The sequence below is a fragment of the Populus trichocarpa genome, chromosome 1, assembly GCF_000002775.5.
Source record: "Populus trichocarpa isolate Nisqually-1 chromosome 1, P.trichocarpa_v4.1, whole genome shotgun sequence".
NCBI lineage: Eukaryota > Viridiplantae > Streptophyta > Magnoliopsida > Malpighiales > Salicaceae > Populus > Populus trichocarpa.
In genome coordinates, this window is record NC_037285.2 from 43,976,589 (window position 1) to 43,994,621 (window position 18,033).

Genomic DNA, 18,033 nt, shown 5'->3' on the forward strand with positions numbered 1-18,033 from the left:
TGATGCTATTTAGTGTACTTTAATCCTATTATTTTACCCCTTTCTTACTAGGAGTTCTGCTCTGTTCTGGTCAGTAAAGTTAATGTACTGTTAACTGTGTTTTGAATGCCCCAGGATTCCACGGCAAATGGTATTTTGTTGTGGCTCGGCTAGTTGCCATTTTGGACCTTTTTTTGCACAAGTCTTGGAGACCAGAAATGTGAACTCAAGAGAAGTCAGGAAGACAAATGAGTGGTGTTGGTTTGATAGTAGCTTATCCCTACAATGATACATGCAGGAGGTTGGGATTGTTGACGGTTTCACTTGGAAATCGACAGCATATGTGGAATATTTTTCCAGTTACCAAGATACAAATTATAGCTTAAGGTAATGTTTGTTTTCTGTAAAATAGTTTTCAGAAAATTACTTTTTAAATTTTTCTTTGTTTATTTGTCATTAAAAAAATTAGTCAATGAAAAACACTTTCCAGTCAACGGAAACACTTTTCGGTCAACGGAAAACACTTTCCAGTCAAAGGAAAATTTAGCTTGGTTTTCAGGAAAGTATTTTTCTGAAAAATTTGGGCGGAAAACACTTTCCGGAAGTTGTGAAAAATTTAGAAATGTCATTATTTGCTGATTATATCAAATTTGATTCTCAAACTTTTGATTGTTATATATATTTTATTTTGAATATTTATTTTTCAATTTCATCTCTTAAAATTTAATTTTTATATTAATTTCGGTCCTTATTTTTATAATTGCTATTTGCTTTTTCCTTATCATTTTTTTATTAAAAATTTTTATCTATCAAATTTTATCCTCATTCTTTTGATTGTTACTTATTTTATTTGAAATAATTTATGAAATGTTAATTATTATTATTTTAATTTCTTCATCTTTCATTTTTTTTAATTTTTTAGATTTGATCTCTATTATTTTGTTTATTATTTATTTTATTTGAGATAATTTATGAAATTATATTTCTTTTTCAATTTTATTTTCATTCAACTTTTTAATTTGTAAAATTTGTTCCTCATTATTTTAATAAACTTGAGAAAAATAAAACATTAATAAATTATTTTCCAGCTCATTTTTCATGACATAACCAAATACCGGAAAGTATTTTCCAACTTATTTTTCATTACACTACCAAACATCGAAAAATACTTTTCTGGAATACACTTTCCCAGAATTTACTTTTCAAAAGGAAACTACTTTCCAGCAAACAAACGGGGCCTAAAAAAAAAGGACGATTTTTGGAAGCAAACAATTGTAAGAATAATATAGGGGAGGATTCAGAGCTTGAGATGTATGTAACTGAGAGCAATGGAAGCTAGCATTTGAAACTTGAGAACACAAACAATGGGGAGACATTCCTGTTGATGTAAACATGATTTTCTGTTTTTCTTATTTCTTTTTTGGTAGATCTTCATCTTTAAATCAAACAGAAGCCTGGACAATTACCAAAAAGGGGGGAAAACAAATGCCTATACAAATGATAATATAACTAAATAATTTCTGAATGAGAGAACAAAAGACAGAAAACTATGGAGTAGTTTCTATAACAGATTAAGTCCCAGGTATGAAAAGCAGAAAAACTACCATTACAAAAGAGTGAACTATCTTGCTTCTAGTTGTGTCATGGTGATTTCATTTACTGAAACCTTGCTCTGAGTTGATGAAGAAGTTGCTTTACCAACATCCCTTGTGGTAAAAAAACCAGGTTCTTTCGGCTGAGGCAATTCACTTTCACTGCCCAACATCATAACCACTGTTGACATGCTTGGCCTATCTCTCGGACTGCGTTGCACACATAATAGACCTATATGTATCGAACGCAGTACTTCATAGAAATTGCATGATTCTACAATTGATTCTACAATAAGCTCTGAGGACCTGCCTTCTATAAATAGTCTCCATGCCTGGCATTAAACATTATATTAGCATGCAGCTTGGAATGCAGAGATAATAAAATGGTTCTGCTGCAAAACTTACATGTCCGAGAAGGTTCTGCTTGTGGTCTGGATGACAAAATCCTTTATTTCTCTTGCCACTCACTATCTCTAGCACCATTACACCAAAGCTGAAGACATCTGATTTCACAGAGTAGAGTCCATCAATTGCATACTCTGGTGCTATGTAGCCACTGCAGGAAGACATTCAATGTTAGAAAATGCTAAATCACATTTCAAGAACTGGAAACGACCGGCAAATAGAAGAGCACTTACTATGTTCCCACCACCTTATTTGTATTGGCTTCAGTTTCGTTTCCTCCGACACTTCTAGCCAGGCCAAAATCAGAAATTTTTGGGTTCATTTCATGATCTAATAAAATGTTGCTGGCTTTCAGATCTCTATGAATTATTCTTAGTCTCGAATCTTGGTGAAGATAAAGGAGTCCCCGAGCAATCCCATTGATAATGTGGAAGCGTTGAGGCCAGTCTAGTACCTTGTCCCTTGTTTTATCTGCCAAAATTTGTTCGTTATTTAATTATTTTCAGGTTATTTAAATGCATGGGAAGGAGAAAAGGCAATGCATAACCAATATTTTGATGTATGTTCTGGTATGACGAATTGTGATGGCAGCATGTGTGACAAGAGAAGCAGAGAAATCCCTTCCTCAATACACAGCGCATCATTTTCAAATGGATTATAGAGGAAGCTTAACAGGGGCAGGTTAAAGGTACTTATGATTTCTCCTCTCTCTCAATACATATGCTACTAATTTTGATTTTGCTACCAAGACTTGGCTTTAGCCGTGGCTCCAGTCAAAGCATCACTTAAAGAAAGTAGGATTTGGAGTTTGCGTGACAACAAAATTAAGCGAGAAATACAGTAGCTAAATTTGTAAGGGTTTTGAGACACGTACCGAAGATAAAGAAGTCCAAGCTTTTGTTGGGCATCATCTCATAGATCAGCATCGTTTCATCACCTTCAATGCAGCAACCTAGAAGCTTCACTAGATTTCGATGCTGAAGTTTCACAATATGCAAGACTTCGTTTTTGAATTCATCGAGTCCTTGTTTTGAAGTCTTTGAAAGCCTCTTCACAGCTATTTCTTGTCCATCGTTTAGCTTTCCCTGTAAATGGTCACTCCACATATATTATAAGCATGCCTTATTGTCATTTTACTAAAACTGATACCTTGCACAGAGCTACATCAGCGCTGCCAGTAGCTTGTACCACTAGATTTCGAAAATGTCGATAAATTGTGTGGCTGTTTATCAAAGTATTACCTGATAGACAGTTCCAAAACCACCTTCTCCGAGTATATTGGCCAGAGAAAAGTCGTTGGTGGCACGAGACATCGTACTTAAATCAAACAAAGGCAATTTTAGATCTTCCTCCTCGCCCTGGTTATTTTGACTTGGTTCCAGAATATCTTTCTTTTTTCCTGCGAAGTATCATAACAATGACTTGAAAAGAAACAAATAATCATCTATGTTCTGTTGAATTTCAAATATATTGAGTTCCCTTACAAATTTCCGTGGTATCTCATATCAGTAACTACCATGTATAAATGTTTAACAAGCTTGAAAAGGACTAGACGCAGGGAATTTATGATTTAATGGATTGGAGAACTTACTGTTTTTCAGCATCTTCTTTCTCCGGACAAGCAGGATCAAGGCTAGACTGAAGACCACTGCTATAGATAACACAGAAATTATTATGCTCCACGTTCGTTTTTTCTCTTTGGATTTGGCCTCTGCGGAACCAGCTTTTTCTAGACATAAGGCAGTTAAGAGAAGAGAAACTTGAAGTTAGAAATCAGATAGGAAATTCTCATTATTGCTTTACTCGAGTGGTTGATTAGTATGGGTGAACAAAAGTCATTAGGGAGCCAGACCAATCGAACTCTCTCATATATGATATTCATTAGCTGTAAAACAAATATGTTCATGTATCTATCGATTCAGCATGAGCAAGACGCCAATCTAGATGAGAAAATTCACCACAATGACATAACATCCAGACAGTTAATTCATGCAGGATGTACTACATTTGGCAAGTTATTAGAATCTCAGCATTTGAGAGTTGCATCTGAGGAGAGAGGATTTCATACCTAGTTCTGATGCAGCCATCCTTATATAAATATCTTGCCCATTTTCATTGATCTGTCTCATATCAACCAGGTCACCTAACCAGAGCAAGCATCCACTCCCTCCATTAATGCTGATGTCCAAATTTGTATAAGCTGTACAGGAGCAGTTCTTCAGGCATGTGCTTCTGCACTCGTCAAGACTCATGGTCCTGTTAAACCAGGATTTTCTTGTTTCAGGCAACTTTACGCCAGAGAACTTTCGAAACCCATCTTCAGAGCAATTCAATGGAGTCTTTCTAACACAACCACTTGTCCAATCCATTGTGTCCCAGTCTTTAGAAACATTTGGAGAAAATCCTACCAAACAACTACATACAGGGGAGTTGTTGATACTACAGGTGGCATATGCGCCACAAAGTGCATAACGATCGCAATTATCAGTTTGCACTGAAAGATAAAGTTCCCAAGATTGCGTTCGATCAATCCAGGTGAAGCGCTGGATAGCACCATTCTGGTTTATCACCATCCTTGAAAGAAATGAGCTGTTAACAAGCTTATAGGTGTAGTATTCCTCATCACCATCATAAAAGAATCTGTATGTGTATATTGGATTTGGTTTCAGTTGAGGAGTACCACTGAACCGCATACCATTCCATGGTCCGGACCGAAACTTCTCGTTTGAGTCCTCTATCATAATTAACTCAGAATATGCAGCAGGATCAAGTCTGAAAGTATAATTACCTCTAGAAGGGTCATCAGCTGACTTCCATGATGATATGTACCGATCCAGACTTGTTACTTTATTCCTTCCAAGCTTCATCTCTGGCAGGAACGTATCACCAGGATAGTCAAAACTCTGCCACAAGGGATTTTCCAGGTTACCATCACCCTCCTCTTTCACAACAAGGTTTCCTGAATCCAAAAGCTGCGCAATCGGATTTCTCGCAGACCTTGATGAGTTGGAAGACCATATTGTGCTCCCACTTTGATCAACAAGGATAAGAATTCCTTGGCTAGTAATCCTTAAAACACCTGAAGAATCATTAAGCGGGGTTCCTCTGTTAGCAACCCAAACTATAGTCGTGGTAGATATTTGGTTGTACGATATGCACAAGTAACGGTTGATGGAGCTGCCGAAGCTGAAAAATCCCAGTTTAAAGCTTCCACTAGCTGAAACAATGGAATCCCCATCTCTAAATGATTGAGTTGTATTTATGGAGTCAACTGCTGTGGATGGTATTATAATCAGCAACAAAGAGGAGCAAAAAAGAAGCACACTAAAGTAATCCATTGATATTCACATGGTTTTGGATGCAGTGCCAAACTATTTTTGACCAGGATGTAAAATAACCAATGGAAAGAAAATGGAAGAAGGGAGATTCAAGCACTTGAAATGATCTACTGAGAAAGCTACAGAAAGTAGCAAATGCCATTATAGATGTGCAGTATGGCCCATAGAGCGCAAAAAAGTCTAGAGACTAGACGGCTTGCTCTATCAAGAAAGAGAAAGATATTCCAAGTGCTCCTTTCAACAGCTTGGCATTGACCTGGACATTATCACTGACTTGTTGATGTAGGCCCCGTTTGATTCGTCTTTTTCAAAAAAATTAATTTATTTTTATACTTTCAATTTTTTTTGTTATTGTTAAAAATAAATTTTAAAATAAAAAATTATTTAAAAAGCAATTAAAATCACGAACGACAGTCATGCTCACAGAGAAAGAGGCTGCCAATCACAACGACAATCATGCTCCGTTCCACGCGTACATCGAACTCATGGATAACATTTTTCAATCAAATTATAAATAAAAAAAAATTATAAGTGCTCTGTCTGCATGTTGTCTATGAAGCTATGTACAGTAGATTATAATAATAAAGTTGTGATTTTGCCTTCACCCCAGAATTATCAAGCCTTACATGGGGTAGAATACTTTTTTTCTAATGGTCAAAAATATAATTTATGAATTGGACCGAAGGATGAAGATCTTTACCAATTTTTCAACACGGTAAAATTACATAATTATTTTTTAAAATAAAATTTTCTAAACCTGATTTTAGAGGATTTATCATCTTTTTATTTTTTATAAATAATGAAATGACTCATTTGACCTTAAAGATAATTTTTTATATACATCAGGTCCAGGTACCTTACCTTCTTTTTATATTGGTTTTTTTTTATAATAATCAAATTGATAGTAACTTACTTAATATAGATATTATTTAAAAAAATTAGTTAACGCATGGAATTATCTCTACATTCTTTGGGCGCGATGTTAGACATAATGTGGTGGTCATACAGTGACTTATAGGGTATCATTTGATTCATCTCGGCTTCCTCTCCATTCTAGTATGGTGCATGTTCCAAACGAACCTCTAGTTTGGCACACGCGATCCTTTTTTTTCCTCTCTCCTTCTCAATTTTCATGATGACCCTGCAAAATTTAAAAGCAGCTCTTCAATTTATTATTTCTTCATATTTGGTCTCTTTTTTATTACTGTTTGTTTTTTTAGATGATTTATGAGATTGGATTTCTTTTCAATTTTATCTCCCTTCAATTTTTTTTATCTTTTAGATTTGATTTTTATTTTTTTAATTGATATTTTTTTTATTTGAGATGATTTTTAAAAGTTTATTTTTTTTTATAATTTCATCTTTCTTATGTTTTTTTTTCTACCAATTTGATCCTTGTTATTTTAATTGCTATTTTTTTCTTGCTAATGTTTTAAAATTGATTTTTTTTATTACATGCCTCAACATTGAATTTGTTGGAAATTGAGCATCTTGATTGAGCCCGGGTATAGATTTCACGAGTTGTAAGTTTAGAAGATTAACCCAGGTTTAGAAAATTCACCTAAGTTTGCTTGATTTTTTTTTTTTGGTTTTTTAAGCTCATATTTTTTTCAATCTCATCCCTCTGCATTTATTTAATTGGAGATTGGACTCCATTATTTTTTTTATTTGCTTTTTATAGGATCTTTTCTTAATTTTGATAATGACTCAAGTTATTTCAGGTCTTTTTATTTATCATTCTCTATTAAATTTAGCTTTTTCCAGAAAATATTTTTCAATTACATTAAATTAACTGATCATATATAAGTGTTTATTTTATGATATTTTATTTAGTTTACTTTTTAGATTGTTGCTTTGATAGTTCGTTTGGCCTCTCTTGATGTCATCATGAAACCTTTCGTAATGACGTTTGAACTGTCTCGATAATTTATTTATGGTGATTTAGCGATATCAATGACAGAGCTTCAACGATCTTTATTTTTTTCTCATTTCAAGTATGATACTGACATATTATTTTTTTATAGTTAATTATTATCTTTTTTTTAAAGTCAATTAGGCTTAAATATAATTTTACCTACTAATTTCCGAGTTAAGCCAGTCTAACTGCTTATGTGTCTGGCGTAGACTTTGAATTTTGAAACGCTGTGACCATGTGAGTTGATCATTACCGTATGGAGAAATCTTTGAACTAAATCCCGGCTCCACCACAATCATAGGACTGTACGCAATGACTCTATTTGATATGGTTCTTATGATTTTAAGAGAAATCAGTGATCAAAATGGCAATAACTAGGAGCTAGCAGTCTTCCATGTTTTTGTCTGTCATTGTCTGTAATCAAAATGCAGTCCACTGCATTTCATATTGTCAAATTATTTTGTATTATATTAAACTATATTTAATTTCCAATAACAAGAGTGTAAAAAATGTAAAAGAGTGTTCAGAGTAAACTTAGAACGTATAAAATTTTAAATTTATAAATATGTATAATAAAATTAATTCAAGATAAACATGCATTCAATATTAATATAAAAAAAAAAATATTAGTATGCATACTAAGTGTGTGTCTATATATATAAACTTCCAATATATATAAGATCGAAGTTTTAACATGTATAATAATAATAAAAATAACAATTTTTAGATTAAAATAAAAAATAATACTTATTTTTTAAAGTATTTTAAAGAAATATAATTTTTATTATTGTCAATAATGAATCATATATCTTTAAGAGTTTATTGCTCCTTATTTGTATAATTGAGATGTTTGTAATATATCTCGCAAGATTCTAACAAATCTTTTTAGTTTGGATGCACTTCTAAACAAGATCTCTAAACAAAAATAAAAAAACTCAAATATTTCTCAACAAAATATAAATTTAAAGTATAAATTATAGGATAGTCCTTCAAATCTTAAAATCTCCATTGCCCCTTTCTGGAATTTCAACATAGAACATAATAGAAATAACCAAGTTATAACCACTGGATCATTGCTTGTATTACATTATGAGTTGAATTAATTTTTTTAATTAATTTTTTTTAATTTGATTTTTTAATATTGAGTTAATTGAAAATTAAGATTTATAATTTGTTTTGATTTGTTATTTATGAGGTTATCCTGGACACATGACCTATGCCATGGATTTGACAGGTGAACACAAGTTAACTAGGATTGTTTTTTTCTTTTCTTTTTTAATTATTTATTTTCAATTTCATTCTTCAACATTAAATTGATTAAGAATTAAGCTTTATATTTTGTTTTGATTTTCTTTCTAAAGAGTTATTAAGGTCTCATGATATGGATCACAAATTTAATAGATTAACCTAGATCGATTTAATATATTGTTGTCTCAATATTTTTTTCTAGAAAAAAAAGATGTCATCTTAAGAATTTCTAAAGTTAAAATATGTTTTTACTGATTATTTAATTTGTTTTTAAACTAATCAAGTTAACTGGATTATGCTAAATAAACACTGGATACAGGTTTTTTTATTAAAAAAATAGGTTAACAATGCCTTTAAATTTTGTTTATGTTAAAAAAAAAAAATCGGACTTGCAGCTAAGACAGAACGAAGATACAGTGTTCTATAATTACTGTGGTATCCAGGCATCAAGTCCACAATCCAGCTAAGAAGACAGATCATTCTTGCTGAATATATGAAATTCGGAAAAGTTCAAATTCTTCCATGGCATCTTCCTCCTTCCACATTCATTCATGTTTCCGATATGGTTTAGCCAACAGTAGCAGTCATTCATAATCAATGGGTCTTTGCTTTTATTTCGTCCAGTCGTCTAATTTGAAAGACGATTTTCTTTTGAACTTGGATCATGCCTGCCTTCTATGAACGATTATTGTCTTCTAATCCACGGTTCATGTATTATTGTAATGTTCTTAAACCGGAGCCGAGTTGTTAACCCGGCCGATTCTGCCGTGTATTTGAGTTAACTGTAGGTTTTTTAATTTACTCGTAGACCTAATTATTTTTTATCAGATCGGCTTTTGATCCATCGGCCAATTAAGTTTCGTTCGGTATAATGATAGATTTTATTTTTTAAAGGTATAATTGAACCACAATATCAAACACTATCTCTAAACTCTATATATTAAGAGCTTATTTGTTTTTGCATTTCAAAAGTGTTTTTTAAAACATTTGATTTTTTTTATTTTTTTCTTTACTTAAATTTATTTTTTTTATTTTAAATTATTTTGATATAGTGATGTCAAAAATATTTTAAAAAAAATATATTATTTTAATATATTTACAATTAAAAAAAATTAAAAGCAATACACCATCAAATGTCTAATATTTGACAATTATCACTAAAACAACCTACTTTATCTAAAGAAAAAAGCTCATTACAGAGAAGGCGGTTCATTATTAGTTTGGCAGTAGGGAGTAGGGACTACCACAACTTGCAATAATATGTTATAATTATTTTTGTTATTACAGCCAGCCGAGAATCATTTAAGCCTAATAGTCTTGGTTCCAATGTGTAAAAATGCATTCGTGTCATTTAGCTTTTATTGCTTTTTGACGAAAACATAGTGCATAAGTATTTGCCCAGAAATTCAAGATTAAAGTCATTTGAAAAATAAAAAATAAACGCCAAGAAAATTGGCATTTTTTTAATGATGCCATCCACCGCTCACAATGATCAATTCACATAGAAGTTAATATATATATAAAAGTATGACTTTGTTAAAAGCTCGAGCTAAAAGGATTTTTTAAACATTTTATTTGTGAGTCAAATTTAATAACCCTAAAATAAACAACACTATCATAAAGAAATTCAACAAATACCAACATAATTTTTCCATCAGTACTTTACGGTGATATTTACCGATCGATTTAAATTCATCGCTAACACCGTCGGTATATACCAACGGAATTACTCTTTCAGTATATACCGGCAGAATTCCAGACGGAATATAAAGAATTTCAAAAAACAAAGCAGTGCGATGACATGAAAGTTTTTGTGGGCGATTTTACCGACAGAATTATAGAGGGATTTAAACCGGGATCGTGTCCACTTCACCAGCAAAATTGCCGTTAGGGTATGTACATGTTTTATTGTTTTTCTCAAACAAACTTGTAGTATGAGTGTATAATTTTGTACTTGTTATGGTTTGTTTTAGATTTTGTAAAATTGTATTTGTTTGTAAATTGTTGAACTTATGTCGAATTACCAAATTAGATGTGTTGTAATGAAATTTAAAAAAAAAGCTTGTTTAATGGGTCCGTTTTAGTTTTTATCAATGTTATTGCCGAGTTGTAATTTCTGTAAATTTATGTTTATAAATTTGTATGGACATTGATAATTGATAATGAATATTTAAGAGAAGTTTTAAAGTAAGTTGGATAATCTTGAGCTAAACCAATATTTTTGTAAATTTATTTACATAACGTAGTTAATTAATACATGTTGTCATCATTATTTTATATAGGTTCAATAGAAATCATGGATGTATCGAGATTCACCTCAAGGATTGTGAAGGATGGATTATTGTAATGGGGTTCAGGGTTTTATTAATTTTACAATATCTATTCCGAGAAATTTTAGCGAATGTGGTATTAAGTGTCTATGCAGTAAGTGTAAAAGTAAAAAGTTTTTGCATCCATATATTGTAACGATGCATCTTTTACACAAAGGGTTCATGGAGGATTACCTATGTTGGTATGCACACAGAGAACTATTTGTTCGTAATGAGAGCATGGTAGAAAGGATGGTTGGGTCAACTACTTCTAATGCTAGCAACATGCATGGAGTTGTAAATGACAACAGTAATTCTTACAAGAATATGATTATAAATGCAATGAGAATGAATCAAGGTAATGACAGTTAATGTCCAATTATAGAAGAAGAACCTAATGCAGCCGCAGCCTGGTTTTTTGATCTGTTGAAAGATTATGATGAACTATTATGGGATGACTGTACGAATCACAGTAAATTATCGGTCGTTGCACAGGTGTTCACCATCAAGTCGGATTATGGGGTGAGTGAGGTCGGTTATGAAAAAATTATCGAATGGACGATAAGCATTTTACCTGAAGGGAACAGGCTGAAAGAGAACTTCTATGCTGTTAAGTCCATGATGAAACCCCTCGGTTTAGGATACCAAAAAATTGACATGTGCTTTAACTTCTGTATGTTGTACTACTTTGAAAATGTTGAGCTGACCAAGTGCATAACATATGGGCATTCCCATTACAAACCCAAAACTAACATGGGAAAGACTCTCATGGTATATAAAAAACTTAGATACTTCTCAATTACACCTAGACTGCAGAGGTTGTTCATGTCACCAAAGACTGTTGAGCACATGACATGGCACTAATCATATGATGCAGTTAATGGTGTGATGGTGCATCCTTCTGACGGTGAAACATGAAAACACTTTAACAGTGTGCATACTCACTTTTCAGTTGAATCAAGGAACGTTCATCTTAGGTTGTGTACAGATGGATTCAATCTTAATAAGGAATTTGAATCTGGAAGGGTCAACAAGAATCAATACGATAACGAGGTTGAGCAATAGCGAGCGCCGCCCCCTTGTCCTGGAGGCTCTTTGGCCGGGGAGGCATATTCGGGTCATTTGTTGCTCCTTATTCTTATTGGCCAGTTATACTCACGGTTTACAACTTACCAATGAGGATGTGTATGAGATTGAAGTACATATTTTTATCTACAGTGATACCCGGTCCGAACAGTCCAGGTTGGAATATAGATGTTTGTCTTTGATCGTTGATTGATGAGTTGACGCAGTTGTGGTCCTCTAGGACTTTAACTTCCAATATATTGAGAAAACAAAAAAAATTTATGAGTGCAACTTTGATGTGGACTATTAATGATTTTCTAGTTTATGGAATGGTTTCCGGTTAAAGCACGCATGGAAAACTAGCATGTCCATAGTGCATGGAAAATAACAAGGCATTCATGCTAACAAATGGAGGTAAAACTTCTTTTTTTTTACTGCCACTGGCGTTTCTTGCCAACAAATCATAAGTACAAAAAGAACAAAAAAGATTTCTTTGTTAGTAGAGTTAAAAAGGATGTTGCACCCCCGCGTCTTTCTGGTGAAGAATTGTATAACATTGTATCAAAGTATGGTGACATTGTGTTTGGTTTCCAATCTGGTAAACAGAAGTTTCCTGGTTTTGGTTTGACCCACAACTGGGTAAAGCAAAGTATTTTCTAAGGCTTCTTATTGAAAGACCAATCTCCTCCGCCATAACCTTGACGTCATGCACATAGAAAAGAACGTGTTTGAAAATATTTTCAACATTGTCATGGATGTGAAAGGAAAGACAAATGACAACATCAAGGCTACAATGGATATATCATTGTTCTGTAATCGTAAAAATATGGAGTTGGTTTTTGATGGGTCACGGGTCGCAAAACCCAAAGCAAGCTTCATGTTAGAGAAAAATGCACAACTACTACTCTACCAATGGCTTAAGAGTCTGTGTTTTCTCAATGTACATGCCTCGAACATATCAAGGTTTGTTAATTTGGAGGAATGCAGATTGTATGGAATGAAGAGCCATGATTGCCACGTGTTCATGCAAACACTCATTCCATTAACTTATTGTGATTTTTTGTCAAAAGGAATATAGGATGCACTCACGGAGATCAGTCATTTCTTTAGAGATATATGCTCCAGCAAGTTGCAGACACATCACATTGAGAGGCTTGAAATGAATATCGTCGAGACAATATGCAAACTTGAGATGACATTCCCTCCATTATTTTTTGACTCGATGAAGCATCTACCCATGCATCTACCGTATGAGGTAAAAGTTGGAGGACCAATCCAGAATAGATTGATGTATCCATTTGAGAGGTTAGATATTACATATGTAATGTAATTTGTAAAGCATTTTCATTGTTTTTCTTAATTGAAAATATTTGTTTAATTCCATTCATGTACTTGTTCAATCTTAAGAAAAATGTTAAAAACAAGGCGCGCATGTTGATGCTTTGATATGTGAGGCCTATATTGTTGAGGAGATCTCAATATTTATCTCATACTATTTTGAACCTCTTTTGAGAACGAGAATCAACCGCATTCCACGATATGATGATGGTGGTGAAGTACCTTCCAGCAAGAACTTGTCAATATTCTCCAATCCTGTATGACCCACGCTAAAAAAATGTTGCAAGGGGAAGATATTTGTCTGAAATAGAGTTCAAACAAGCACACAATTATGTTTAATTTAACTATGATGAGTTGATACATCTTATTCAGTAAATATATGTACTACTTAAACTTTGTTATAAATGTACTATTTATATATTGTAATATCATAAACTCATAATTGGCAACATTGATAATATTTATTGTCTAATAACTCATAGCTGATCAAATTCCAAATCTTTCTATTACAAGATGAATAATTTGCCACGTGGTTCAAAACACATGTAAGTACTATAACAAACTTATTATCTCTTGCAAGTTACTGTATTTCATTATAGAATTCTTTTTCACTGTTCATTGTTGTACTTGATATACAAGGTTTATCAAATGGGAAGGAGTACTAGTGTTTCATTGTCTTTACTAAGCTTAAGTCCTAAAAGAAAAGTTAAGTGCTACAACGGGTATTTTGTCAATGGATATATGTTTCATACCAAAGAATATGGGAACAAAAGAAAGACAAATAACAACGGTGTTTGTGTTAAGGGATCAACTTGTAGTGAGTTTGAAGTTGACTATTATGGTAAATTAAAAGAGGTTATCGAATCGCAATATCATAGCGAGCATAATAGAGTATTTTTATTCAAATGCAATTGTTATGACACTACTGACAGAGGAATCAGATTAGATCTCCACTTTGGTCTAGTGGAAATTAACTCAAAAGCTAGACTCCATAACATAAACGATGTCTTTATTTTCGCAAAGCAATGCCAACAAGTTTATTACACATGCACCCCTTCCTTTAGAAAGGACCGATCAAGAGTTGATTGGTTATCCGTTTTAAAAATAAAACTCAGGGGTCGTATCGAGGTTGTTCAGGATGAGAACGAAGACACAAATGTGGGAAATGATGTCTTTCAAGTGTGTGAGTTAGTCGAACCATATTGAGTTGTGTCCATCGATTGACTTAGAAGAAAATTCAAATTATCACGTCTTCGATGATAGTCTTATTGATGTTGATGTAGAGGAGTTGAATGTTGTTCTGAGCTCCAGCGAACAAGCACAAGTCGATGAAAATGATGATGATATCAACATTGAAGATTGCGATGAAGCTGATGACGATTTAATTGAAGAAGAAGAAGAAGAAAATTTTGACTAAGTATCAGAACACGAAAGTGTAAAAGAATTTTTTATAATGTAATATTATGATGAAATTTTGTACCAAGAAATATTTATTTTATAATTGTTATGTTCACTGTTATTATTGTGTTGTGCGGATAGTTTTTAATTTAAGTATTTGCAGGGAGGATAGATAGGCAATACAGACACAATATGTTATGCACTGTGCACAGCATCGATGGAACTACCGATGAATTGTATTCATCAGTATTTTACAGGGGCGATGGGAACTATTCACATCCACATCGCTAATGGAACGACCGACGGCTTATGTCCGTCGGTATTTTAAAGAGGCGATGGGAACTACCGATGGATTTTGTTCATCTATATTTTTTGTATTAATTTGTTGCCTATTTTATTATTTTTATTGAAATAATAATTAATTGTTTTGTTAAATTTTAATTGTTATTATTGAATTTTCCACATAAATGTTAATTGAATATATACAATTAAATTTAATTATTTTATCTCAATTTTATTGTATATATTGCATAATAGAGTGTTTGATTGTTTCCATGAATTTTAATTGTTATTGTTAAATTTGTATAGATGTTAGTTGAATATATAGAATTAAATTTTATTTTTTTTCTTTATTTTATTGTTAAATTTGTATAGATGTTAAGCTATGTATAAGATTTTGTTTCTCTATTTTACGGTTAGAAACATTTATTATCATTTTGAAAATGAGATGAAATTGAAAAATATGAAATTTCTGGTATAAATAAAAAAAATCAATTGGTATGTGGCATATATATTGTCAATTTTTGCAGGTTTGAAAAATTTGGATAGTCTCCAGTATAGGAGAGGTGTTGCCAATTTTTTTTACAATAATCGAATTTTATTATGTAATTATTCATTAAATTTGTATAGATGCGTATAACGAAATCAACATCATGTTGTGAGCATATGGTCGCAACTAGGTCTTCTAGCAGCGAGGATGACGTGTCCTTAAGTGCTGACTAAGAAAAGGCACCTCCGACGACTCATGACGCTGCCTCTTCTAGCACGATCCCACAGCGCAGAGGTAGTGTGCCTTCACAGCGGGATCAATTCGCCTGCAAGTATGAGGCACATTGAAAGGAGGTCCTTTCAATGTAAGTTTGTTTTGATTTTAGTTTTTTTTTTTACTTATAACATAATTTGGGAACAACTAATTAATATTTCATTAATTTTATTTATTTTCATCTTCACAAACATTGAGGCCACCCGATTAATAACATCAGTGTTTAAATCATTGATGGAGATTCTATTATTTCAATGGAGTCAGGTTTCTAGACATCTTGATTGAAGACCTTATATCGATGCATGGTTTCGAAGATTTGAGGTTAGTGTTAACTTCAAATTTTATTATTTTTTATGTTATATTGAAATTATTGATTTATTTTTAATAAATTATTTATACACGGAACAAATTCGAGTGGGATAGCACTCATTACAATGTTGCGATGAGGGTGTGGGAGAATCACGTGGCAACTAGGCAACATCGAAAATGTTACGATATTTTTTTAAAAAATATATATATTTTTTAAAATCTAATTTGTCATTAACTCGTATAAAATTCGTTAATGAAAGTAAGTTGCATGACTTTTGGTATGAAGCGCAGAAAAAAGCCAAAAATATGCTAGAGATAACGGTCTATAAAGCTGGAATGACATGGCAGTTTGGAGGGATTTCAGGCTGCCATACATCTTGGATGATATATGGGCGCAATATATCTAGCACATGACGTCTGAGCGATTCACACGACACTCACAGTCCGGTGCCAACAACCAGAACTGGCAAATTCATGGTCCGGTGATCACGCATACCGGCGGCTCCGTTTCATTCATTACACATGCGAAGCGAATAGCAAGATTAATTTTAATGAAATCTATCATTAATTAATTTGTTGTTATTTATAAATATATTTAACTTGCAACATTTTTTTCTTACAGGCTACGTCTCATGGACGTGACCCGAGCCTCATGGAACTGTTTGTAGAGACACAAATGCGGAGTGAAAACCGTTAAAGGAGGGTGTAACAGTTCGTAGTCAACTGTACTCAACATTTCATTGTATGTTCGTTCAACTATTTTATTTATTAACTTATTATTTTCTTGAATTGAATATGATGATTTCTTTTTTAATTTTCAGGAGATATATAATAGTCGGTTGAGGGAGAGATACAAGGACGATCCTTCGACCCATTCAGATTTTGATCCGGATTTGTGGATGAAGGCAGGATCGCCTGGTGGACCTGATAAAAATCAGGTGTACGGACTCTCCAACACTACGATCGAGAACTTGTGGGCGGTCCGTAGTGTCTCAACCGTTAGGAGCTCCTAATCAGTATCGAGCACCCAATCTGAGGAGATCGTAACCTTGAAACAACACACGACTCATCTCACCAATCAATATCAGCAACTCTCGGTAGATTATGAACAACTCCGCCTGATGGTTATGGACATGAAATCACATATGGATGGTACGTGTGCACCCCCTTTGACACAATCAAAAGAGTTGATGTCTTATCCTAAGTGCAGGAGTGTCAAAGTAATAAATAACCCGGCAAGACCAGGGTCGAACCACAGGGAGGTGAACTATATAAATTATAATAACAACAACAACAACAACAATAATGATGATGATGATGATGGTGATGATGAGTTCAAGAGGACTTTGAGATGTAAGATTAATGTAAAGATTAAACAATGATAAAAATAGTTGTCAAGGTTAGAGGATCCACTAATGGTATTAGAGATAAATAAAGTATAAACTCTTATCAAGGTTAGAGGATCCACTAATGGTATTAGAGATAAATAAAGTATAAACTCTTTATAAATTATCAACATGATCATATTAATCATCTTATTTACGTAACATCATACTTTTAAATTTTAGCAGGTATTCATGATGCTAATTTATGTTAACAACAAATCAAGTTCCTCTCATAACAACGATGTCGACCGAAGACTATGAAGGATCAAACATTTGATGTACCAAGTGTTATACAACACAAATCTAGATTAACCATTTAACAAGAAAAGTATTAAGAATTAATAAGATAAAAAGATAAGATATGTTAATATCAAACTTTCTTGGATATAAGCATTAAAGTCCATGTTGAGTTTATATTATACATATTCTAACAACATTAGTGAAACCTTTTCACCTTGACATGATAAACTTAGCTAGACATCATGAAGAGAAAGAACATAAATAAACAAAATAAGAACATAATTATATAAGTATAGTAAAGGAAATGAAAAGCATAAATAAGAGATTAAGAAAAATATAACATGGAATAAAACTTGAACATTAAAAAATATAAAGAAAGCAAGAGCATGATCTTGATCTAAGAACCAAGATGCTTAAATGAATGGCAAATGCCTCCTTTTATAGGCTAAAATTCAGAACTATTCATTTGG

At 32.8% G+C, this 18,033-nt stretch overlaps 1 protein-coding gene across 1 annotated transcript; it reads right to left on the reverse strand.

The window, feature by feature from the left end:
- Positions 1 to 1,291: 1,291 nt before the first annotated feature.
- On the reverse strand, positions 1,292 to 5,483 carry LOC18095700 (G-type lectin S-receptor-like serine/threonine-protein kinase At4g27290). The gene is made up of 7 exons (XM_024601302.2): positions 4,045 to 5,483; positions 3,568 to 3,705; positions 3,218 to 3,375; positions 2,851 to 3,061; positions 2,210 to 2,447; positions 1,977 to 2,127; positions 1,292 to 1,903 (listed from the first exon to the last, which is right to left on the reverse strand). Exons 1-7 carry the CDS (start codon positions 5,312 to 5,314, stop codon positions 1,601 to 1,603), a joined length of 2,469 nt encoding a protein of 822 aa, XP_024457070.1. The 5' UTR covers positions 5,315 to 5,483; the 3' UTR covers positions 1,292 to 1,600.
- Between the last annotated feature and the right edge of the window lie 12,550 nt (positions 5,484 to 18,033).